At 38.6% G+C, this 26,721-nt stretch overlaps 1 protein-coding gene across 3 annotated transcripts in view; it reads left to right on the forward strand.

The window, feature by feature from the left end:
- The first annotated feature begins 407 nt into the window (after positions 1-407).
- The window catches only part of MAP7D3 (MAP7 domain containing 3), a 33,388-nt gene continuing 7,074 nt past the window's right edge, over positions 408-26,721 (forward strand). For 2 of the 3 annotated variants that reach the window (XM_010572467.1, XM_010572466.1), the window contains exons 1-12: positions 1,388-1,425; positions 6,482-6,596; positions 7,550-7,582; positions 12,720-12,821; positions 15,191-15,289; positions 15,694-15,792; positions 16,888-17,013; positions 19,137-19,282; positions 19,656-19,786; positions 20,348-20,595; positions 25,067-25,202; positions 26,331-26,511. In XM_010572467.1, coding sequence (XP_010570769.1) covers positions 1,423-1,425; positions 6,482-6,596; positions 7,550-7,582; positions 12,720-12,821; positions 15,191-15,289; positions 15,694-15,792; positions 16,888-17,013; positions 19,137-19,282; positions 19,656-19,786; positions 20,348-20,595; positions 25,067-25,202; positions 26,331-26,511 — 1,419 coding nt within the window. In that variant the 5' untranslated portion in view covers positions 1,388-1,422. Of the gene's footprint in view, positions 505-1,344; positions 1,426-2,856; positions 3,021-6,481; positions 6,597-7,549; positions 7,583-12,719; positions 12,822-15,190; positions 15,290-15,693; positions 15,793-16,887; positions 17,014-19,136; positions 19,283-19,655; positions 19,787-20,347; positions 20,596-25,066; positions 25,203-26,330; positions 26,512-26,721 lie in introns of those variants that run through there. The other variant, XM_010572468.1, reaches the window with a different exon arrangement.

Consider the following 26,721-nt stretch of genomic DNA (forward strand, 5'->3'; position numbering starts at 1 on the left):
GAATATGATTCTACCAGTGCTAATCGACTCATATATGTTTGTTCAGCCCACAAATACACATGCAGTAGCAAAGAGTTTTTATTATTAAGTCAGACTCACATCTTTGCTAAATATTGCTTTTCTTCTTAGAAAAGTTATTTAGTAAGTTTGGGGGTTTTGAAACTCTGTAGTCCTTTGCTACACATTTTAAAACATAAGGGTTTGTAACTGTTGTTTTTACAATGAAAAGCTGTGCCAACTCTCATTTGACAAGTTTTTTCTTCTTACAAGTTGAGCAGTCCCAAGTTATTTAATAACAGGATCTACAATGTCAAGTAGAATTTTATGTATTTATTTTAGATATTTATTTCATGAGTTTTGGTTGTAGAGCTTTTCTTAATATGGAATGATTCTTTCTCACAGTTGCTGCAGCTCAAGCCATAGCAGAAGAAAGAAGAAGCCAAAGTGGTGTTAGCCCTATTGCAGTCCAGACCTCAATAAATATAAAGACAGCAACTAAACCAGGTATAATTATTGGTCATTGTTCTTAATGAAGTACTGGGTTCACAAGGGAGAGTTAGTAGGGAATGAATAAAACACTTTAAAAAGAAGTTTGATGTTCTGTCTTCAGGAGGCATCAGAGCATAAAGTATCTGGTAGATGTTTCATAGATTCATTGAAGGTCTGGTTTTGATGACAGACTTGCTCTTGACTCACTCAGAGTTCAGTTGGTGAAGTTGCCTATCTCTTCAGTGGGTCATAACAACAAAGATAAATAATTTTATTTTTTATTTTGTGCTCTGGTCAGGTTACTAGTTCACTTCTTGCTGAAATTCAATTTTTTATACCCACAAAGACTTCAGCAGTCTTGGTTCTGCTTAGCCTGCAAACTAGCTATCCTACAGTGCTTTGAATTTGTCATGACGGGTGAACTATCTGTTCTCAGATTGAGTTTTCCTAGATTCCTGTAATTCTTTATCATAGGAATTCTGATCAAGAATGAGGATCAGAGCTGAATTTGGAATAAGGGTATGTTCTCACACGTCTGACTTCTGTTCAGGCTTTCTTTTGACTGTGTGCATTGGGCCTTTTAATATTGTGTCTGCTTTCTGATGTACCTATTAAAAATAGTGGATTGGTGGTTGTGAGGGAATGGAAAGAGGAAAAAGGAGGGTATTCAGCTTCCTATGAATTTTTCAGATTACATCTTTAATCTCTGTATAGAGTGTGCAGTGCTTTGGTGGTATGCGTATCTCTCAGGAAGTTCCATTATCCTTTTGATAGTAAAGACTTCCGACCTTTTTATTTAAATTTGAATGTTAAAAATAACTGACAATTATGTGTCTTCAATTTTTCTTTTGACAGTGATAGATGGCTCCACTCTAAGAACAGAAGAAAGACAAAGACTGGCCAGGGAGCGTAGAGAAGAGCGGGAAAAGCAACATGGTATTTTCATGTTTCATTTAAAAAACAATTTCCTAAAATGTTTTTGTTGAAGGGGTAACTTACTCCCTTGATACATGTTCAGTCACTTTTTTCAGCTTGCTGGGGACAAGAGACAAGGTCTGCTCATGGTCTTTCATCAGTGACCATCTGTGAACCTGAATGGAGAAGTATTAGATTTGAGAGGAAAACATTCCAGAGATTTTTAGCTTCTTGAAGCTGTATGTCACTTCTGACCTTCCATTTCTTAGTCACCACCAAGCAATTTTAGCCAATTTCTTATTGAAAGCCTTAACAAAAACCCTCCTGAAAGTAAAACTTTTAGCTTAGAACTGCTTCCTGTAGCACTGAAGACTGAGGTTTGGGGAACGCTGATGCAGAGAAAACAGAAAAGATTTAGCTAGTTGAATGGCTTGATTGCCTTGAACACTGCTTCTCTTGTTTCCTAGCACACTGAAATGACTCCTGGATTGAAGTGTCAGCAGTATACACTTTATCTTGGCAAAGAATCTGAGACCCAGAGAAGAGCATAAAACTCTTGCCCAGCTTTATGCTGTTTGTGACGTGAATCAGTGCATGTATGTGCAGCAAGAGATGAAAGGGTCACAGTATGCCCTGCAGTCCTGGTTCTTGGTCTCCCAGCTTGTGAGGAGTGGTGTCTCTCTGGCCTGTATCTTTGTTTCTTAACATAAAAGCATAGACACACGGCAACAGGAATGATTGTGTTACCCTAACGTGGAGAGAGGATAGGACTAGGACACATGCAAATTCAGAAGTATTTTGGGGGCCTTATATGTAGATACTGCCTGTGCATTGTTGGTGTAGTTTTCTGGTCTCTCGGTTCATTTCATCTGTCTAGCTGCCGAAAATACTTCCACTATGTATTCAACCACTAGCTTTTTGTCACAGTATTTGAAGCTTCCTGTTAAACTGCACAGCTGTTCCTAGGTGGAGGCTGCGGAGAATAGTGACATAACTATTTTGAACTCGAATCCAGTAACTGTGGGGTTTTCCCATCTTGTCACTCAGTGCTTTAAATCTTTTCATTATATCTTGTTCTAAAAAAAAAAAGAAAATCGCAACATAGACAATTCTGCCTTTTGATACTCAACTTACTACTCTACCTACAAAGGCTTCACTGTTATGATGGCAAGAAAAGTATATGCTTAACGTAGGGTATATGCATATCCTGACATTCCTGTCTAGACAGTAGTCTAATGGCAGGAAAGTTTCTAATTCCAGCCTAACCTGGGGACAGGATTAAAGACTCCTCTGTCGTCATGTGCAGTGTCATCCAGCTCTGCAAGCTAATCTTGCTGTATGTTTTAGCTTTAAGTGATGATAATTTTGCTTGGTAGTCTCTTGCCTGTAAGTTGCGTTGTAATATCAATGAATAGTTAAGTTTTATTTTAATTTTTTCTTGAAAATTTACAGCTGCCAAAGAGACACAAATCCTTGAAAAGGAGAGGAAAGCAAAACTCCAGTATGAAAAACAGTTAGAAGAAAGGCAGAGAAAGCTAAAAGAACAGAAGCAGAAAGAGGAACAACGGAGGGCAGCAGTAGAAGAAAAGAGAAAACAAAAAATAGAGGAGGAAAAGGTACTATGCATTGAAGTTCTATAGTTTTAAAGAAAATCCTACATTGTTTTCCTACCTTACCATGCTCTGAAGTAACGTTAAACAGAAAGTTACAGAAATGTTGAATGTATTACAACATTAAAAAAAAAAAAGTCCTCATCTGTACAGTGGGCTACTGTTGTAGTTTAACCTCAGCCAGCAACTAAGTACCATGTAGCCGCTTGCTCATTCCCCCCTCCCCCAGTGGGATGGGGGAGAGAATCAGAAAAGTAAAACTCGTGGGTTGAGATAAGAGCAGTTTAATAGGACAGAAAGTAAGAAACTAATAATGATAATAATAACAACAACAATAATAAAATTACAATAATAATAGTAAAAGAATTGGAGTATACAAAACAAGTGGTGCACAATGCAACTGCTCACCACTCACCAACTGATGCCCCGTTAGTTCCCGAGCAGCAATACACCACCACCCCCCAGCCAACTCCTCCCAGTTTATATACTGGGCATGACGTCACATGCTATGGAATATCCCTTTAGCCAGTTTGGCACAGCTGCCCTGGCTGTGTCCCCTCCCAGCTTCTTGTGCCCCTCCAGCCTTCTTGCTGGCTGGGCATGAGAAGCTGAAAAGTCCTTGACTTGGTCTAAACCCTACTTAGCAACAACTGAAAACATCAGTGTGTTATCAACATTCTTCTCATATGAAATCCAAAACTTAACACTATACCACCTTCTAGAAAGAAAATGAACTCTATCCCAACCAAAGCTAGGACAGCTATACAGACATGTCCTCATTCCTCTTCCCAGTGCTAGCTTTAGCTATACTCGAGGCACTCAGGACTTCAGGAGCTATGGCTGCTATTTGGCCACTGGTTATTTTTCACATGAGCAAAAACCCCACCCCATATTCCTAGATTTCTAGATTCCTTTTGGCGCACTTCGTAGATTCTCCTTGTAAATCAGCGCGGCTGACAGGTCTTAGACTTTTCTTAATTCTGTGTCTTGCTTCCTGGGAGCCCCACTGTGGCCTAAGAGGCTCGCATTCTTTCTTTTCAATTACAGTTTGTAACTATATGTTGAGCGGTTAATAATGTTATCTGTATAGTTACCATTTGCTGCTTTGAACTGTGTATTGACTGTTCTTATTTGACTCTTTGCCTTTGCTTTGACTGCATATGCACCAGCAGAGCAGTATTTGAGTTGCGGAGCTCGTTGCAAATTGATAGAAGCTGAAAGTAGAAATAAATACATGAAGTTATGCTATCCCTTTTGAAGAGTAGGTCTGCTAGTGCATATTAAAGGTGATGCAAGTTCTGAAAGGGTTCATTTCCATGGTGTCAGCAGTAAAGACATGACACACACATGTGCTTTTATAAGCTAGTTGTAACAACTTTCTGTGGGTCATGGATGAAGAGCGTGTAAGCCTGGCCGGTGTTCCCTTGGGAGTCCAGGCTTTGTTACATTGTTCTAGCAATACATCTTTTTTACCCTTTTTGACTGGCAGTATTCTACGCTGGTGTTTGGTTATCTGTAATTGGCTTCTGGGTGTGTTCAGTTTGATATTCCATTTGAACTTCATGGAATAGTTTACATTGCTGGAGAACAAGCAGAAATGTTTTGGGTGGGCCTTGACTGCAGTCCACTGCAGTATCATCTCTTCAAGCAACTCCTTTAAGCAAAAAGCATCCCTTATGCTTCAAGAGGTGTTACCCCTAAGGCTATAGTACATTTATTCATGTAATTTTGAGGATGGTGGATATGTTTTAAGTGGCCACCGGGGTGAATAATCAAGGAAGACAAGGACTAGCCGATGAGTGATTGGTGTTAACCTCATCTTTTACTTGGTCCCTGGAGGAAGATGACCTTGTACATAGAGAGTTATACATGAAGAATCCGGCAGGTGGGAAAATAGCGTGCACTTGACCTATAAACCTTGCTTTCAACCAGAAAGTGAAAACAGATCTTGACTTTGGTACTCTGACATTAGAAAATAATCACTTTTAAAGATGCTAAGCTATCTTAGGGCAATATTTGCCATCAAGGTACCATCCACAGTTGTAAATTTAGTAGATGGAAGTGCATCAAAATATACAGTCTCCAACATTCTTGTTTGGTACTTCAGCCAAGTCTCATTTAGTTAATCATCTTCCTTAGATAAAGTAGAAACAGCAGCACAGTAGCAAATACTGTGGAAGAAGAAGTGATTCTCTGCCTGAGTCTTGAAGACAACTAGCCGTGGCTAGGATTGAGATACCTGTCTTCTCTCAGTTACTCAATTATTCTGTACAGCTGTGCAACTTGCTATGTTGATGTCTTGAGCTGAAAACTGATTTTCTGGTTTTTTTTGTAAAGTGAAGCCTATGTCTTTAACTGTGACTTTGAAGTATTACCGCACTGCGGATACCTCCATGGAAATATCATCTACAGATTACATAATGTCTGGGTACTTTGGCACCTTAGGTAAACTCTAGTTCAGGTTTCTTTAACAGAGAGGAAGCTAAGCTTTATATTTCAAACAAAAACTTTTATTTTTATCTTTTGTCAGTGAACGGAATCCTTCCTCCCTTCCTTGCAAGTTTACTTTGTCTGTTATACACTGCGATTTTTTTAGTTTGTGTTGTGAAATGGTGTTGAAAGAAGGTGAAAGTCTTGTGTCCTCTAGAGGGAGAAATATTTGGATAATGAGTCCCCTTGGCATCTTGCTGCAATGTATCAGCAGTAAATACTGCTTCAAAAGATCACTTGGGATATGACTATTCCAGAAGAGAAATCTGTTGTTGACACATGTATGGAAACCTGGCTGAGAAGAAAGTCTAGCATGGTTACAGTTCATCTTTATGCACAAGAGCTAAAGTTCCCCCATTAGCAGTTGCCAGTCCTGGAGACAGAAGCAAAAGCTTCTTTCAGTCTTCTTTATCCTATCAGCAGTGGTTGCTGAGGTCTGGAGTTGACTGGTCTTTTTTGCAGTTTTGCCTCCATGTCATCATATATCATCATATATCTATTAATGCCAGTATGTGCTAAGACTTGGGTCAGTGTTTGTATAGTTCTCTGAAAATACACATAACCTTATACTTGGTATTTTATAATGGAGAATTTTTATCACCTTTTATAAATAACTTCAGGATAAAATAGTTAAAAGGGTAAGTAATTTTTTTTGCTCAGTTTGGGGTTCATCCCTATTTAGAAAGTAAGTAGTGCTCTCTACTGAATAGGAAATCTGTTTGGTGGCTATTTTAAGTAAAGAGTAGAATAGATTATCTGTGCTTTAGCTCAACCTAATCATGTTTGCAGTGTTTTGAAACCAGTAATTGCCCCTAACATTCTTTGCATGATAGTTTTTGTAACAAGGGCTTGTTATCAGGCAGTATAGGTAAGAGATTTTAAATCATCCTGGGAGAAAAAAATATATTTTGTCTTCTGGCATAGCTGTGCTTGCTTTATATAGTTATAAGCTTCATAGAGATGTTGTTTAATGATAGGAGCGATATGAAGCAGCTATGCATCGTACCTTGGAACGGAATCAGCGACTGGAAACACGACAGAAGAGGTGGTCATGGGGAGGATCTGTAACTCCAGATTCAGAGAGCAAAACAGGTAAGTAGCACCTTTTCTAGCATGGCTGAAATGACAGAGTATTATGTGTGAACACTGGCAGGTGCAGCAGTATTCATAGGGACCTGGGCATCCTTTCCTATCTTGGATCGTACAACAGGATCTGTGGGTAGCTCTTGGGGAAAGAATCATATCTGTTCTTGCCCTGAAATGCTGCTCAGACTTAGAGCTATTTTTGGCTTTGGGAAGAGCTAGAGAGAAGCCATATGGGAAATACAACACCTGGCAGCATTGCATTGCCAGCCCCCAACCATCAGGTAAGGGGAATTGTAATGTATAATGTTAAAATAATTCCGAGTCCTTCAGATGCAGTACATGTAATGGTGTGCTAAGACTGGTGATAAATAGAACAAAAAAAATGTACTGTAACACTACATCCAAAATGTTTTAAACACACCCTTAGAGTTACAGAATGCTAACTTATTATTTAAATGACCAGTAATGGGTAAGGAGAAGCAGTGGGCGGTGTCCAAGCTTCTTGGAGAATAGGTTCTGTTCTAGATTAGGTGATGCATTTTAACACTTTAATTTGAGCTCAGATTTTTTCCTATTTCACACAATTAACTGTTTCAGCTTGTCAACATTCTGAAATTAGACCAGCAAATCAAGATTGCAGTGGAAGGGATCTTTTCATGCGCTACCTAACTGGAAGACCCTGCCAATAAGTTACTTAAGTTACTGTCCAGGAATAAAATAAAACAAAAAATGCTTTAATTCAGCCTATCTTCTGAATAGGTGGAATTGAACTGAGTGTGTTTTAGTAGTGTCATCTTCTGTCAGCATGAGTGTTGACTTAAAGTGTTTATTTGTAACATGTTTGAAAATGCTTTGATATAAATTATCATTGTGATATCCAGCTTCCCCATTTTTTTGTTACCTTGCATTGTTTGCCATTTGACCTTGTGACTTTGCTTACAAACCCTCTTCTTCTACAGAACAACAGACCACAGATGAAGGTGGAACTGGTGGTATTGATTTCTAAAATGTTCTTTTTCTGTCGTTTTACACTCACTACTAACCTTTTGAACTTGAGTTCTTGTTTCTCTGAAACTAAGGAAAACCATCTTCTTATAGATCTTTTCCTGGATCTTGGCCAGCTGTGCAACAAATGTGATCCCTAAGTAGAAAGCAGCCCCCTACGTTTTTAACTATCCCTCCCAGCTAATTAAACTACAGCTTAAGTCATGGCATCCTGAGGGAATTTTCAGGGAAAGGATATGTGCATTTGGGTTTTTAAAGATGACCGGATACAGCATGGGGAAGGAGAAGAGAAATTCTTAGTGGCGTGGTTTTGAATATAAATTAGTTAAGTAGTCTAAGCTTTTTTTTTTTTTTTTAGGGCAATTTTGAACTGTTTCATTGTTTCCTAATTTGCAAAAAGTACATGGTAGGGCTTGGTTTGTTTTCTTTTTGCTTAGTTTTACCAGCAATTGAAGTAATAATTGGCAAAATCAAATTATATTTTGCTGAAACTTTGTGAAAGGGAATGGGTCCTTTGTGCAGTTTGATACTTTTTCCATTAAGGGTTTTGCAAAATCAGATCTGTCCAGTTATCTAAACATGATTCTATACATCTAAATGTGTTTTCATTGGATTTCTGGCACTTTCCAGTGCACAGACTGAGCCATTCATAGAAACACGTTGGATCACTGATATATTTGTCAAGGCTATGTGTTTAATAAGCAAATTTATTTCTTGTAGCTAGTTTAAGATGATAGCTCTCAGCTGAGACCCTGCTAAATCTGAATTCTGAAAATCTGTGCATGCTCACAGCATTACTAATTCAATACAGCTGTCTCGTAATGCTGTGACAATATGAGACTTGAAAATGCAATGAAAGTCTGAGTATGATTTAACTACTGTGGCTTATTCTGGCAACACAGCAGAAGCATGTGTATTTTATTTAACTTCTCTCTTCCCTTTCTCTGCACAGCATGAATCCCTAATTTTCTCCAAAATTAGCCAGTTTGACTGGATTGGTTTACCTGTTTAACACATGTTCCTTGGATACCTATATAAATCCAATTACTGTATTCCACATTACCAAATGCCATTTAACCTTGAAACTAGGAAATCGCATTTGCTTTACATATTTAGAAAAGCACTATTTTTTGTCCTCCTCCATTCTTTTCTGTCTTACCTAATTTTAAAGCTAAACTTTATAACAAACATAATATTCTTTGCTCTCTCCTAATTTATGTGAGGAAATGAGTCTTGTCTGTCCTTTTGATTGCGGAGAAAGATCTTCAGTGCTGCTGAAGCACATTAAAAATAAAGTGTCTTCCAACAAATTGCTCCTGATGTAATAATAGGCGCTTAAGCTGTACCTTATGCATCATAAAGTAACAAGAAGAAGAACAGATAAGTTCAGCTACAGTAGATCAATTTGGATAACTTGGCACCAATTTTGAAAAAATTGACTATGGAAATAAACAGATAATGCAGTGTTTTACTAAGACACCTGTGTATCCACACTGTTTTAAATCTGTGTTTGATTTTATGTTGAGGTTTCAAACATACAGCTGTCTTACCTGGGGTGGATATTGTGGAATCATGATTGGATTTACGCTTCTCATATTTATTCCTGTTTCAGGATCATTCTTAGCTTTTTATCTTTCTGGGAGCTCCTCACTTAATTGTTATTAAAATCTACCCAAACCATGTAGGATGCCTAAGTCCAGCTGGCTTTCTAAAAAAAAAAAATCCTTATTTGGTCCCTTTCACCTTATGTTTGCACGAATGCTGGAAAGACAGCAATTACTTTTTTTTTTTTTTTACTCTGAAAAATTACACCATATGAGCTCTTACTACATTACATCATTGTGGCTGAGTGGTGCACCTTGTCTAACAGCACATCTAGAGCTAGTTTCAATGCAATATTATTTTTGCACCATCAGTTTCTGTGGCAGATTTGGGATTAAAGGCTCCATTTCTTAAAATGAAAACCATTGGGGGAACAGATTTCAAATATTCTTTACATTATTTTAGGACTAAAGACTTTCTTGTCCATTGTATTGCTGTGCAAAAAAATACAGCATCAGACATGTTCTTCCATGAACTGGCTGTGTCAACAGTAATATTTAGGAACATTGACTGGTAAAGCAGCATTTGTGGGTAATAGAGGTAGTGTGATCTGGAAAGTAAGCCCTATGTAATTGAGCATTTCACCAACCATCAGCCATTCTGTATTATGCACAGAATGTGATTCACTGAGACTGCACCAAGTACCCTGCTGATGGCCTGAAATTTAAAAATTGATGAAAGCCCCAGAGTCAAATGTTACATTAATGACATTGCTGTCAGTGCTAAGATGAAACATGCAGGGTGTGGGTCTGCCAAGAGAAATGGCAAGGCTGTCTAATATAGCATCCTTGATGACAGAGTCCTTGTAAATGAGGGAGGTTTAGTGATGACTGCTAAGCAAAACGAGATGTTCAGGTGCATCTGTAGTTGAGACATGTGCTATTAGAATAGAAATTGGGCTGCCAGAGTCTCTCCTTTCTAAATAAAGAGCTTCCTTGTCCTAGTAGAAATTTGGAAGGAAGTGAGAGACGGATAATCATATTTTGTTTAGCCTAAGTTTATCCAACCTCAGATAGGCAGTGCTGCAGCACCCTCTCTCAGTGAATCTCAGTGAGAAGCTAGGTTTGAGAGCTGCTCTTTCTTATAACGATTTTCTTAAGATACTGTATTTCCCAGCTCCTTACCCAATTGCAAGCCTTGCTGCATGGCAGTCATATGCTTTCTTTGGCTTTGCTGCTACAGATTGCTTTCCCCCTTCCATTAAAAAATACAATTTGGTATCACATGGGATTTGTGCTGTATGCTTCTTCCATTTCAAATCCCTTGATGTAAGTATTCTAACTTTCCCCTCAAAATACAAAAGATATTTGAGGTATTTTTTCAAAAGATATTTTGTAAATACCTATGTAACCAGAATAACTTACTCAAGAATATCCTGTCTGTCTTCTAAAGCTTTTTTTCCTAGTGAATTGTCCAAAACTTTAAAGTTTGCAGAAGCTGTCCTGTGGGTGAGGTAGGGAAAAAGTTGAGGCTATCTGATCATATATTTGCAAATATATTGATCAAAAAAGCATTGACTTCTTAAGATCTTAGGCAATTAATGCAAACGAAAATTTTCTGGACAAAGAAGACTTAAATAGCTGTATGAATACCCTTTATCAATTAGATTTTTTCTGTCAAGGCATCAGTTGAGATACTAGCTCATGCCCTCACCACTGCTGTTCCCCTGAAAAATAGAGACTGATTTTTTTTTTTTGTTTGTTTGGTTTTTTTTGTTTGGTATGAACAGTCATATTTGGCCTGTACTTTTTTCTTTTGAGTCTTCTGGTAGAAGTTTCATCCCTTGTCTCTCCCAAACAGCACAGCCCATCTCCAGAACTTCTAAGCTTGCTGGAAAAGAATTACTTTGCTCAGTGTAATTTTTCTCAAGGCAAGATTTAATTTTTTGCCCTCTGGGTCTTAGTAGGTGATGGACCAAATCTCAGATTTCATGCAAGAGCTGAAGTCCTAATTTGAACCAAGACAAATTTGTATGAAGCATCTCCACGATGTTTGGAGGCCTTAGACTCACAAGCTTGAATTCAGGCAGGAGCCAGGCTTTCTTTTCAAGAGCAGACGCTAGAGGGTAGTCTTTACCTTCGAAAACACCCAAATACATTAACTGCGAGTTTCATGATTTTCATATATAAAAATTCTCAGGGCTGTTTTAGTTACCCCAGTACTCAGGCTTCATTCATAAAGTGCCTTTTGTTTTGTTTTGTTTTGTTATGTTGGGAAAGTACCTGCTAAGCTCAGATCTTCATTTCTTAACTAGATTCAGTAGATCCCCCTTTCTCCCTCTTATCCCGTGGCAACTTTGCTCTTGTTCACTGTGACAGGAGCTTTCTGCTTCTGTAGCTTCAGCTCCAAAATCTGGTTTTTACTTGACATGGTTTTGAGAGAGGCCCCTAGCTCATGAAGCCTGGGTTGGGTACCTCTGTCAAAAGCATGATGCAGGGGCAGGGGTGTCCTTAGGAATCCTTATCTCCTGGCTCTTCCTATAAGGAGTTGCTATAGCATGCTGGCCAAAGGGAAAAGATGCTGCCTCTGTGGTGAGTAGTGCTGCTTTTTCCTTTGATACTTATGCACTAATGAGTTCACATTAATCATCTTTGCTGTCCAATATGCCAGCAAAATTGATTACTTGTGTTTGATGTATGGAATTTCTTGTGTTTATTATGCTAGTCTGCACAACTTTGTGTGCATTACTGTTTTCTGCTTATTGAGTTTCCATAGCAACAGGTACATGCTTTTCCAAGGCTTTCACACTCTGGAGTAGTGTTCATCCTGAAAGTACATTATTTGAAATTAAAAAGCAGGTATTTATCTGTATTGTAGTAAACTTGAAATTTTGCCATGTGAGATGTGATTTTTATGTGTATATATATGTCTGTGTGTATACACATACAAAAAAATAATGCTTCTTGCAGCAGTTTTTTTCAGAAGAGTTACAAAATTGATAGGAAACTTGAACTTAAGGACTACCTTTTAGAGAAAAATTGGAAATTTCTATAATAGTTACAGCAGCCCTTGGGAAGTAATCAGAAAAAGGAATGCTTTCTTGCCTTTCCTCATGACTTGCTTTTATCCCTCCAAAAGTATTTGTTTTGTTTTGTTTTTGTTAACTAGTGATTGAAAAACTGTTTTGACATACCTATGTGGAAGGAACAAAGAAAGAAATTATTGTTTTTCAGGTTTTGTTGTTACTTTTTCTGTCTTACCAGTCTGGTGACAACACACAATCTCAGTAGCTTTTGTCTTTACAAGTTAGGAGCACAGCGTTTAAAAATCACTTGTTTGCATACAGGTGCATAAAATCTTGGCATGGCTCTACTAAATTAAATGCCTGTTCTGTGCATGTTACAACTGGTGCTAATTGTATCACGTCTATTCAAAGGAAAAAAAATAATTTCTGTTTCTTATTAAGCAAAACTGGAAATAGCTTTCAGGATGTAATACTTCCAAAGTTCGCTCACAGCAACGTGTGAAAGGTTCTTCCTCAGGTATGAAGGTGAATTCTAAAGTAAGCACTTTTTTACACAGCCAGCAAGCGGTCCACCTCCACAGCAAACCTCAAACAGACAGAAGCTGTCATGAATAAACAGTTGTCATCATCTGCAGCGCTTTTAAATGCTTCTGATCGAAGTAAGTGTTTGTGTGTCTGCTGGTAGCAGGTGTACTGCTTAACTGTTATTTGGGGAGGAGACAGGAGGTGGAATGATACTCCCTTTCCTCCCTTGCTGTGTAACTCATTTCATATTTTGATCTCAAATGCATTTCATGCAGTTTGTTAATCCAGCTTCACTGTTCAGGGCTTTGACCCAGTTGATGTGATCTCTGTTAGAGGAGAAGAGTAACGGTAAAGATTGCTGGTTTTTTATTTTTTATTTCTGTTAATTGCTTTACTAAAGTCAAATCTTGGTGAATGATTGATTCGCAAATCATTTCACATCATAGTTACGGGTTTGCATGCCTTAAATCACACCCTAAAATTTCAGCAAAATAGAAATAGTACAAAAATAAAGTTTTCTTTGTTCTGTTAGACAGCTTCAGACACTTGATTGCCTTTGGGAAGGAGAAAATCAACTTAGTTTTGACATCTTTCTGTTGTGCCAGTCCTGTACTCTATAGACACACACTTTCTTTTTAATATTAGAATTCTGCTTTAACCAAATAGAGAAGGATGCATGAAAAACCCTGATACCTGTGGGAGTTTGTTTTGTTTTGACCTGGAGTTCTAGCATCATTGTAGCCATAGCGTGCAGCTCTGACACCGTTTCCTAGCCCAATAAATTAGTGTGATCTTGATACTGATGCTCAAATTACACATTTCTTAAACTGTTAGTGCACACCACTGCTTGCAAGCACTCTGGGTTACTTACTGTGCTGATGATTACCAAGGAATAGAAACAGCCTGGAAGACAACTATTTCTTTATTTTTATTTTTTAAGGGTTTCTGAGAGTGTTTGCACTCAGAGATCGTCTACCAATTTCTGTGGCTTCCAGTCTCATTTTGAATTGCATCTTTGAGGTGGATGAAGCTCCTGACTGTAGCATGTCATGTTTCAAATGTGCACCATGCAACTAGTCTTAACAGGGATGTAGAGAATGAGATAGATCTCTGGTTTTCCCACTTTCTGGTAAACCTGTACATGTGAATCTCCTCTCTGCCTCCTCCTCTTTGCCCCATCCTGATACATTCTGTAAATCATGGCAATCTGCTTTCTCCAAATAATTAAAAAAAAAACTATGAAACACAAGAAATTGTCCTAATCTACTTGTTAAGAAAAATAAAAACTATTTGCATGAACACATATCAGCTTGTTTTAGCCTGCAATTTCCTTGTGGAGAATCTTTCCAGTGTTTCATAGGAGCCTGCCTGTATCCCAAATGTCTTTTTTTCCAAGATGATGAAAAGAATTAATAAGCTAAGAGCTGTTTAATACAAAACCAAATTCAACTAGGTCTATGCTATAGTGTTCTGTCAATCTGCAACCTTTGATCAAATGAGCTGTGCTAGAAGAATCCCTAACATGGACATGATTTTGCTCGTTCATGTTGGAAGGTGATGCAGCAGTACTTATACACTGTATGCCTGGTAGGGAAATCAGTGAATATATCTATACTAGCATAGCTGCAGGGGCTCTGAGTCACTGGAGACTGCTTGTGATTTAAAATGATATTTATATATAATGTGTCTGCAGGGTTCAGCTCTGAGTGTGAGTCAGAAAAAAGGGCTGTAGAGTACAAATTAAGCCACTAACAAAGGAAGTCACTAATTATCAAGTCATGGGGATTGCTTTCAAACTTGCTGTCATACCTTGAAATCCTTTGTGAATCCTTGTTTGCTTTGGAGGAAAAATTCTCAAGTGGCCTGAAATACAAGAAATTTGGACAGGACTCCAACTGATCCATGTGATCAGGATGTAGAGGTCGACTGACTGGATAGTTTAGATCAGCATAGCAAGTTAGAGCAATTCTGTGCTCTTGATCTGGCACTCAAGAAGAAATGGCTGTTTGGTAAAAGATGGCTAAATTCAGATGACAGACAATACAGTCACAGAATTAACCAGACTGCTTCTGCCATGCATATGTGCCTGGGAAGGTGGAGGAGCAGAATGTGGAAATGAGAGGAAGATGCTTGTCCCTGGATCAGTGGAGTATTTCATCAGCTGTGCTCCATGTTAATTCTGAGCTCGCTCTTACTCATACAGAATGGGAGCAATGGCCTTTTTAAATTACTTATTTAAAAAGTTGTACAAGGATGGCCTCAATAGGTCAAACAAGAAGTTTGTCGAGACTGGCACCGTGCTGCTATGATCAGTAACATACAGGAATATAAGAAATAATGCTTTGTATAGGGTAATTCTTCCCTGATCCAGTTTTCCTCCTTCTGAAGGATTCATACTATAAAGTGACTTAATTACTCTTCTCTATCTTAGGGAAGTGGGGCAGGTGTTGGCGGGGACTTCTAGGCTTTTCAACATAATTAATCCATGCACTTTCACTTCCAGGTACCACAAAGAGAAGTGCCTCATTAAACAGACTGAATAACAAAGTTCCTCTACATTCTCAGCAGTCAGCACTCAAAGGTTCGCAGGTGGAACAGAAAGGTGCTAGAAACCAGTTTGTTTTGAGAATTGGGAGGCAGTAAATGGGATATTTGAAGTTGACTTTTAAACCATGTCCCAGTTTCATTATAAATGTTTTTACTCAGGCTTCCACTGCTGTGCATGTAGTCTATGCCCTCTGGCATAAATATCGTTATGCACATTGCAGTGCCAAATATTGGGTAACTGTGTCTGTAAACCAGCCTTATTCCTCTGAAAAGTGGAAGGGTGGGGGGAGAGTAGACGAATGGTAGCCATACCATTTAGTTCATGAGAAAATAGTGCTTCATAATGATGGAACTGTGGTTTTAGCTGATTGGCAAAAGCAAAGCATGGGAATGACAGTTTAGAAAATCATATATATAAATATCTTGTTAAAAATAATCTTCCTTACGCTTGGTCTCTAGGAGGAACAGAAAAGAAGAGGAGCACATCTTTGAATAGAATGAGTAGTAAACCCCAATCCTCTCCAGAACTAGAAAAAGTGAAAAAGGAAGAAAAACCAGGTGGTTGTTTCATAAAGCTGAATATTTCTTTTTAAAGCCATTCATAGTAAAGTTTGGACAGGCTTACTTTCACTAGTTTCCTTGGCTCTTAAAGTTTTAGGACTTTTTAATGGCTTTTTAGTTCTCTAGTGGTGAAGATAAAACTGTAAATGGTAAAGGTTAAATTTCTCCCTTTGGACAAAAAAGAAATCCTGTAAGAAGGACTTTGACTTTGTTAAATGGCACTCTAAGTAGATAGCATAATGTCTCTGCTTGAGAGAGAGATGTATTTGAAAGCTGGTAGGTTTAAATGTAAGACATAGTAAAAATGTCACTGATATGTTCACTTCTTAGTTAAATCTTACCTTTGCTTTTTAAGCTCTCTTTCATTATTCAGTTTAAAAGCAACTTCTCTGTTCCTGCTGCTGGCCTTAACTTTGTGCATGCAAATTAAGGAAGAAACCCGTTCTCACTTCAGTCTCTTTTGGTCTGTGTAATTCCCCACTAGGTTACGAATAACCTGTTTTCTAGGAACTCTTATTAAAGCTGAAGACTAGCAACTTTTCTAACATGTTTTTCCCTTTGAGTTAACAAATCTGAAACTTTTCTTTTTAGCAGCTATTGCAACAGTGGAAATTATATTCTGCTTCAGAATATTTCCTGTATGGGAGGATGATGGGTGCTGTCCATGTGAATTTGTGTGTGCAAATGATGCCTGATGATAACTGTTCGCTTTGACTTGCAAGTCTTCTGTTTTTTATGTCAGAACAGCCTTTCCTGCAACCTAGAGAATATAGCTCTGAGGAGCTGGATCAAAAACTTCTTGTACTTTGACTGACTTCAGCATTCAGCTCTGCTGTACGCCTGCCAGTCTTTGCACGTTAAAATGATTAGTATTAAGCAAGCCGAGGACAAGAAGTGCAACATAAAGAGATTGCGGTGTTTAACCCTTCTGTGCTTTTAGTTTGGATTTCCCTCTCCATGACTTCAGTATTTTTCTTCCTAAACTGTTATGATTTGCAACAATGCTCACAGTCTTCCTTTGCTTTGTACTGCTTGTCTTTTTCATTATATGATTTCATGTTGGATCCTTTTTGATTTGTTCTCATCGTTTAGCTCGTCGTTCCCAGCTCAGTCCTCTGGACAGTAGCGTAATCAGTCGCCTCCTCGCCCCCACACAGGCCTCCTTAGCTAGGAGTAAAAGTGCTGCTACATTATCGGCTGATGGACAAGATCCCTCAGGTAACAGGAGGGCAGCAAAGCCTGAAAGTTTTATGCAGTTGCTCTTCAAGCAAGAACCTACATGACAGTCACTAACTGTGCTACACTTCAGTATGAATCAGACAGTTAATATATGGTTATGTATAATACTACTTATCCAGTATTTTCTTTGGTCAGGAATAACCAATTCATATGCTATGTTGCATGTTTACAAAAGCATAGAATAATACTGGCTTTTAAACTCTAGTGCCAGTTTACTTGCTCTGCAGAGAACCAGATGCTGATGTTCATTTGTTTTGTTTGTGTTGTTTTGTTTTGTTTTTTTTAACTGACAGAGATCTGCATTTGGGTGTATCCTGAAGTGAATCTGAGACATACTGGTCAGAGAACAGTGCTAGGAAATGAAAGGGGAAAAAAAACCCAAACAAACATACAATTTCAAAGGAGGCTGAAAGGAATAAGTGCAAAGCCTACATTTCTTTAGGGGGAGAAACTCTTGTAAGGAACATGACAGAGGAGTTATCTTAACATAAAGGGAGCCCTGAGCTGGCTTCACACAGATTGATTGTAGAAGTAGAGGCATACTAGAAGGAGAAGATACTGTAGAGAAACCCTGGCTGGCTCAAGCAATTTTATATTGGTCCAGACTGAGCTGATAAGCCCACGCTGTGGCTTAACTTAGTACTAGTGCAGGAATCTGCATCATGGGGAAGCCCTAGCTGCAGCCCACATGTCTTATGATTGTTACTGGTTATAATAATGCCCCAGTAAATGCATATCTGGAACCAATGTGGAGTCCTTTCTCCTCTCCTACCTTACAACTTGCGTTCCTAGTTTTGTTTGTTTCCTCTTAAGTATGTTACTCCATCTTTATTTTTTATCTTATGCCGCTTGGTCCTTGTTGGTAGTGGTGACATTTCTACACTGCTCCCCATGTGTAATAATCAGTTTTTACTTTTTTGGTTTGTAGTCAATGGTCATATTTTTGCACACCTATCTATATGCCACTTTTATTTTACCATGAATATTTCAGGTCATGTCATGTGGGGAAATACCATCCTTTTTCACTGTTACTGACAGCATGTGACTTATTCACTATTGCTGAATTAAAGATAACTTTTACATTTTTATCAGTTTACTTAGAGGTACTTTCTTCATTTCAGTAGAAACGTACCTGTGCTTTAGCACAAACTATGCGCAAACAGAATGCAGTTCTCCTTGCACAAATGCTGTAGATATAAAAATAAAATGTATTTTCCATAAAGTTACAAAACTAAGTGCTGGCATCTGTCACAATTTATTCGAACTATAGAAGAATCCACTGTCTAGTTTCAGAGGTAGATTTTTACATCTATGTATGCTTATCCATCTATGATTATGTTAGCGAAAAAAAGTAATTAGAAGATACAATTTCTTTCTTATGTGTGAAGAGATTGACACTTCAGGTAGGAAAAGTATTTTAGATTAACAGTTGACCTCTTTCTTTTGATAGGTTTCTTTTACTTTCTATTTTTTATTTATTTATTTATTTTTACTTACTATTTCAGTTTGTTAATGTGGAGAAAGTGCACACATATATAGTAATAAAGAGGTCAGAGAGGGCAAGTATAATAAAATAATGTTGCACAAATGCTTATTTCACAAGAAAAGTTTGTAAAGTAATGCTTGGATTCCTAATGTAATGCTGCTTTATAATTAGTCTTTGAAAAGAAGGAAGATTTCCTCCTTGAGTATGGGGGAAACATGCTTAAAATTTGAACTTGTGATGAAGAACTTGTAAAGAAAGATGATAAGCCATTAAAATGGAACTATTTGTGGTTAGATGCAGCTTGACTAAAATTAAAGTAATGCTGGTGTATTGCAAATTCAGACATTTTTTGGAAAAGCATTTTATTTTTATCTACTCCAGACTGCTGCTTTCAGAATGGTTTTATTCTTGGTGCTGTTGCTTCCAAAGTACTAATCGTGTGGTGGTGGTGTCTGTGTCTGTGACCCATTGCAATGTGCACTGCCTGTGGCGTTTCTCTGTACGGTTTCTAACACACACAATCTTTCTTTCTCTCTTTCCCCCTCTTCCTTTTCTCCTGTTCTTATGCTGTGCACTTGGTTCTCGTTTTGTCTTGTCAAATTCCTAACTTTTATAGAATCTCACCTCTGTCCTCGTTCAGCTTCAGCCAGTTCCATCAGTTCCCCAGTCCCAACTCCTAAAGTGCCCGTGCGCAGTCGTAGCATCGACAGATTGAAGTCCTCTTTATCTTCATCTGATGCAAGTTCACCAGATTCAACCCAGGTTTGTTGAAAATCCACAGGAATTAGGTTTGTATTAATCAGGGGGTTTGGAACAGCTCAGGATGGGATCCTATTTCAGCAGTTTGCTTGCTTATTGAAACGTTCAATAGCTTTTGCTTAAAAAAACACAGTATTGAAATCAAATGGGAATTTTTTGGTCCTTGATCTCTCTAATATCTTAAAGGCATGTTGTTTGCTGCTTATGGTTCCCAAAATTTAATTTAGGTAACATTGACTGGGTCTGTGTTTTGGAACATAAAGGAAATGTGAAGTACATCTTGTTGAGAAGTTGTATGTTTGCTGGGGTAGCAGCTCTTCTGTCTGTAATGTATTCTAGAGAGCAAGCATTACTCTGTTTTTATGTATCTTCTTAGAAATCAGAGACAGAAAAACCGTCCCCAGGTTCTGGTTTAAGACGCCCTCCCTCGCCATCTGTGTCTGCCCGTAGAAGATCCCCCTCTCCTGCTAATTTGGTGAAGCGTCCTCCATCACCTTCTACAATTAGGTATGCATCCAGGTTAAATATCTGCTTTTATTCAGAACAAAATGAAGGATGCTTCCTGTCTCAAGACAGCTGTGCTGTTAGAATTTGGATGACCTACACTGCGCCACGTTTATACACATAAGGACTTCATTTTTGGTCTGATTTCTCTTTTCCACAGTAGGGATGCAGCTCTTGAACCTTTGTCTCTTTTGTGCAGACAAAATACACACTGGTTTTCAATACAGTCTGTGCACTATAACCAACAGGAAGCGTGCGAGCTTCTGAATAAGCTGATCTGCCTTTATTAGCATAGGAAGTTTCTTGGATTGGAATCACAGGGTTCATCCTTGATGTGGAGGTAAATAGCAGACCTGTTTTGATGTTAGCCCACAAGGAGCGAGTCCAGGTGCCCAGGGTATTTTGGAATCCTGTATTTGAGTTTTATGAGGAAGGCACCAGTAGTTTGTGGGTGGATTTATTTTTAAAAGTGAGGTACGTAATGTAAACTAACTAACTGCTCTCCTCAGTTGCGTGTTTGAGGTTTTCAGTGTTAGCCCTGAAAAATATTCTTTATTTCAACAGACAAAAGACTCGCCCACCTTCGCCCAGCTTGTCAAAACAAAGGCCACCATCTCCTACTCCAGTCTCTAAACCGGCACCTATCCAACGTCAGCCTCTCACGCCAGGTGTTATAAACATTACCAAAAAGAAAACTGAAGCAGAGAGCAAACCAAAGGATAAGAGCACGGAAGGAACAGGACAAGAGCAAGGTTCTTCACCAGCCTTGGACAGGGATGTGGTAGCAGCTACTAGCACAAAGACCAAAGAAGGTGAGTGTTTCTCAGTGACTGACGCACTCTTATTCGAGACATCTCCAGTGTGTGCTAGGACTGGTGAAATAATTTGTTTGTGAGGCAGACCACTGGAGGGTAGGATGCTTTAAGGCCGAAGCTGTTCATTGCTGATGATTTATACAATAATTTTACATGGGGTAACTTTTGGTGTGGATTTTAGTGCAGTAGTCGGTTTATTTGACTTGAAGATTTAAGTCAGGAGCTTTCAATATTACTGCTTGTACTGTAATTTTAAGAAAAGCAGAAATCCTGTTTGCCTTTTCAACTTCAGCCACAGTAGCTGAGGGATCTACTAGCTTAGGTTTGCAAAGTCAATAGTTAAACTGTGCAAAGGTCTTTCAGTCCAGTTGATAATTCTTAAAATTGCTTGTGTAGAGACCTGCTTGGAGGAAGAAATCAGCTACTGGTGCATCTCAGGCTGAGAGCGAGTTTTCACAAAGCTAGAAGGCTGCCTCAGTCTCAGTTCCAGTGAATATATAATCATTGCTGCCTTAGGAAAAAGTGGTCGGTTCACAGGTCACACTGAGAAATTATCTTGGTAGATTAAGGAGAGCCATATACCAGATAAGCAATTAGTCTCCTAGTCCTCTTCATCGTGCCAAGTAAGCACAGCCTCTGTCCTTCTTACCGGAAGAACACTATCTGCCATCTCCAGAACAGAATCTGGGAGAGCCTTCTGATGAGGTCTGGCAGGCACTTCTTTGTGGAGAAGGACTTAGGGGAGACTTAACGGGAAAAGGAGGGATCTCTGGAATTTAAGCTACAGCCAGTGGGCAGTACTGGGGGTGAAAATCCTTCAGACACAAGGTAAGTGGGAACATATGCTTGCTGCACGTTACTGCATGTACAGTTCCTGTTGTGCATTCCTCAGCTGCTGCAGTTGTCTGTTATTTCTGAGGCTCTTCCTGACACTGCTCAATGTTGGATGTGAAATAGTGTTAGTCAGCTGAAGAACTCATTTATGGTACAGTTCTTTGAGCATGTGTTCCTCTAGAAGGAAGCCTGGATGTCATAGTCAAATGTGGATGTCTGTATGAAGTTGCACATCTGTCTTTGGTGTCACGTCATTTATCTTTGCAGTTAGAATGTCCATCCCTCAATGTGCTACATTACTGTGACAAACGTCTTGCATGCCTCAAAGGGGGCATAATCATTTGTGATCAATGTCGTCAGTTGGTTGAAACTTCCATAACAATGTGTCCTATTTCTGTATCTTCCAGTCGTTCTGGAACAAGAACACCTGTCCTTGTTCCTTGGTTGTCCCACCTTTCTCCTCTCTACACTGACTTCTGGGATTGTATTAACCCAGTTTATCTGTTGCCATTTTATTTTATTGCTAATCTCCAAGCTAGTCATCTTTGTAACGATTCGTACTGGGGCTGGGTGAAGCTCTTTTTCTTTGACACATAGAAGATAAGGAAATAGTGGGCATGTTCTTCAACATAGAGATGATTTCATTTATCTCTTTGAATGTTTTGGTACACTGCAATATGGCCAAGTGAGGCAAAATCTTTGTTCTTAAAAAGAAAAAGTTGCTTTAAATTTTCAAGGCAATTTTCATTTTACACATCAGTGTAGGCAGTTCACCCTGTGGGTTGGTGCAATACCATATTCCGGCCAGTTTCTGAAGTCAGAGCACACCAATGAATGGCATGTGGCAAATCAGTCTCTAGGTCTTGTAGGTTCAACCTAATCTCAGTTTCGTGCACTTGTATCTTCATACCATCTCTTCTCCTTCAAACTAAACTTGATTGCCCATTGCTGACAGACAGCAATCAAGTTTTTGTCTTGTTTTTTGTGTCTTCCTACTAAAATATACTGTTCTGCAGTAAAAAGCTTTTTATTTTTCAGTGACTTGGAGCAGTTGTCGTTTCTGGCAGCAGCCTTTCGCAGCTTCTCTGAGAGTTAAAAGGCTTGTTTCAACTTAAAGCATAAGAAGTGCTCCTTCATGAGCTCTCACCTTATGCATGATGATAAGTAATAAACTATCATGGAGCCTCACTTTTTTGTATCTGGGTAGCGAAGGCTTTGGAATATGATTCCTAGATTAATTGTGAATAAATGACTTGCCTTGAAATGCGTTGGAATCTTCTCTCCATCCAACTAATAGTACATTTTACAATTGTTCTGAGACATTTCTCTTGCCTATTTCTCTCTTTCCCCTTCCATCACAAAAAGGTCCTTTGAGAAAAAGACAGTTCTTACCAGGAATGACAGTGGGACTACAACAAAAATGGAGCTGAGTATAAAATGCTGGAAGAATCTTTTTAAGGCATGTTAGCAATCATGTTGGGAAGTCCTGTGTCCTGCCCTATGGAAACAAACTGTATGAAGGGTGCATGGAGATGAAAGCACTATTGAAGTAACCACATGGAAAACATCAGTAAAGCTTCAAAAGTGAAAATGCAATGGGAAGGTCCCCCGTAGACTTGGAAGTCTCCTACCCTTTCTTTTGTTTCTATGCCCCCTGTTCTTTTCATATCTGTGGTGTTCTGAATCATTGTGACTAATTTTCTTCTATCATTTTCAATACCAGATATTCATCATATTTCAAGCTATCATTATCATGTTATAACCCTATAACCTAAAAGCCTAAAACTTTTAGGCTTCTTGTGGGGGATTAAGTTGTCTTATTTAGGTTCAGTTTTGAGGGGGGAAAATAGGTTTAACCTGACATTAAATGTCAACCAATTTTGATACAACAGAGATTCCAGTAGTGTTAAAACAGGACTGCCGCCTTGGTTGTTGTGCAAGTGCACAACAGAAGATGGCCTCTGCTGTAAAAATTGACTAGTCTAAACTGGCAAGACACTCAAGTAGTAGAGGAGAAGAGAGGCATTTTGATTTCTTCATGGTTATATACTGGCAATACTAAGTGAACCCTCGCTTCTTTTCTTTAAATAAAACATAAAGTTGTAAAATATAGGAAGAAAAGCGCGTGCGAATCTTGAGTAGGCAGATTCTGCTAACGATTCTTGCAACTGCAAAGGAGTGGTCTCTCCTGCTCAGGGAGGAGGAGGAGGAGGAGGACACCTTTTGACCGAGTTCAGATTTGGAACTGTTGTGGCTGATTCTTGGTTGTACCAACATGACTGCATTTTTGCCCAAATCAGAAGCAATGTCTGTTCTGGGGAGGTGTTTCTTTTTCAGCATTGGATAAATCTAAATATTAGAAAACATCTCTGTGACTGCACTCCATCAGTGCTGGAATGCTTTTCCTAGGACTGCAAGAAAAATTTTTATGCACAAAACACTGCCATGATTCAGCTGCTGAGGGTTTACTCTGTGTAATTATGCCCTACAGCTGCAGGTAGTGATTATGTGTCCATGAGGCTTAAGCAGCTTTTGAGGTATTAAAGTTCCTAATGATGGCATTGTGTTTTGAATGATTTGTCTTTAGGTCAGAGGCAAAATAACTGATCAAACCCTGATGTCATTGTTCATCAAAATTACCTTGACTTGAAGGCTTTATAAATGTTAAGCAAACATATATGTGCTGATTTGTGAAATATTAAAAAGAAGAAAGGCAGGTCCTCACCAACATTATGTTGCTATTGCTCTACTGACACCAAGAGCTAATTCTCTGAATATTCAGATCATGCGTTCTTAAGTCGCATTCAAACAGTAATATTTCTAGAGAGCGGGAATAACTGATAAAAATCAGAGTTCTTTCAATATATATTGAGAGCAACTGGATGGCAAGGGTTGGGGTTTTTTTGCTGATGTTAATTTATAATAGTATCTCTGATGTTCAGACACCATACCACCAGGCAGGACATGAAGAAACATAAACTGCAGGACTGTACAAATATCTGCTAACCTGGTGGTTGGAGCTGTTTTGATCTCCATGTATATTGGAAATTGATTTGTTGCTAAAATGTGTAGAAATACGGTATTACTGAAGTCATTAGTATGTGCCTTCAGGGCCAGATAAAATGATGATTATTTGCACCCTAAGATACTCTGTAAATATAAAGGCATGAATATTTATGTTAGGAAACAAGAGAAATTAAAAAAAAATTAATATTTCCTCTTCAGGGTCATGTGCGTTCAGTTTTATTAGAAGGAAGTTAAGTGTATTTCCTAAAGCAGTATTTTTTTCAGTTTTCTTTTAAGTATTTGTAAGCATTATAGAATAAATGTGTCTTTTCAGAAACGTGTTTTTAAGTACTATGGTAATTGGAGAATATCTTTAACTGGATCGTCTGGAATATGGCTGGATCAGTATAGTTGAAATTAGTTGTTATTTCAGTGTCAGTGAGATCTTGTGGCTCTGCATTTCTTTAGGGCTCCCCTTTGGCTCTTGTGGGCCCTTAGATGATGTGCACTGATCAAAAAGATAGTGGGTCAGTTGGCCAAAAGAAAAATCTCAGCTTACAGTGATAACATCTTTTTTAATTTTAAGTTACTGGGGCTTTTTAACAGCAGTTTCTTTTAACCTTTGCAGAATCAGGTAGCAAAACAGTAGCAGGGACCACCACAGCTGAAGAAGCTGCTAAAATCTTGGCAGAGAAACGACGTCTAGCACGGGAGCAAAGAGAGCGTGAAGACCAAGAAAGAATTCAGAGACAGGAAGAGGAAAGGTAACAATTCAGGAGAAGGGAGGGATGCTTCCAGTGGTGGGGTGTGATTGGAATGGACACTCCAGCTGTATATGTTTCCTAAGCTTTAATTTAAGTTCCTGTAAATCTTAATGCAGTTCCTGAAGCAGAGACAGACGTTAGCACCATTTGAGACAGGACAGGTTGCTGTGTGTATTGCTAATCTATATCTCAGTATATATGTACTGCATAGTCCCTGTGCAAATCACTGCTGCTTTTTTCTTCCAGTCACCAGTAGTGCTTTTATTTCAAAACCAGAATGTGCTTTTTACACCACTTATATTTGTTTTGTTTGTATTTGTCTTGAAATAGTCAACCTCTCTGTATTAAACTTTCCTTTGATGAACTCAGGCAGTGTTTTGATGATACATTAAATCTCATGTTAGTGATCTGAAATCTGGATCAGAAATGTTGCAGCCAAGTAATTCAAAGTGATAAATCAGTATACATTTGGTTCACTGTATAGAAGTTGTTAAAAATAAATTCTTAACTTTGCGCTGACTAACTTTATTCCAGATAAGGGATCACCTGTCTGTGCTTCTGTGAACATGATAGAACATCAGATTTTGTCTGTTTTCCAGTCACGGGTATAAAGCTGTCGTAAACTTTCATATAGTCTGCTATAGATGTTTTATCAGAAATATGTCATCAGATCTGTTGTGTATCTCTGCATGATCTAGCAGTGTACACCTCCAGTATATCTCTGGATTTCAGACTATAGAAGAAACAGTCTTTTAGGAAATCCAACTAAATTTATGTTTGACGGTAATTAAAAGCTTCATTTGTGTCGTGGATGCAGGTGGTATTTATTAAATAGTTGTCACTTAATCAAGTTCTCAGTTAAACTTTCCATTATTGGAGCAACCTGCCTTGACCTTGACTTAATCAGCAAAGAACATTTATGTGCTCATAGTGTCTTCCAAGTTACTCTGCTTTTTCCTTTGACTGGTCTGGATGGTGGCATTTGTAAATCCACACCAGAGAGTATCTTTACAGTTATTTTGTGATTGGATAACTTAGAACTTCCTTGCTTTCCTAGTCTGTCTCATGTGCATGCACACTTTAAAGAAATAAATATCCAGTCAGTAATCTGTATCTTGGAAACACTAGAATCAGAGAAGAAGAAACTGCCAAGAGAGCAACTGAGGAAAAAGCACTGCGGGAGGAGGAGCTCCGCAAGCAGGAAGAAGAAAAGAGACTGGCTTTTGAAGAACAACAAAGACAAGCTGAAGAGGAGAGGATCCGCCGAGAACAGGAAGAGCAGGAAAAACTTGCAGAGCTTCAACACCAGGTCTGCTTATCTGTAGGCTCCAGCTGTGTTCCTCATACAAGCTGCTGACGTGTTTTCGAGGGGGTTGTCTTTGATTTTCTTTCACAGAACAGTTTTGACACATCTCTGTCAGGAATGATGTAAAGCAGAGTTCATCCTGTCTGAGATGGATTTGAGAATGTCTTGAAGTCCTTTCCTTGCCCTAGTCTATGTGATTCCCGCCCCCCCCCC

The sequence above is a fragment of the Haliaeetus leucocephalus genome, unplaced genomic scaffold (genome assembly GCF_000737465.1).
Source record: "Haliaeetus leucocephalus isolate CR32 unplaced genomic scaffold, Haliaeetus_leucocephalus-4.0 Scaffold340, whole genome shotgun sequence".
Classification (NCBI taxonomy): domain Eukaryota; kingdom Metazoa; phylum Chordata; class Aves; order Accipitriformes; family Accipitridae; genus Haliaeetus; species Haliaeetus leucocephalus.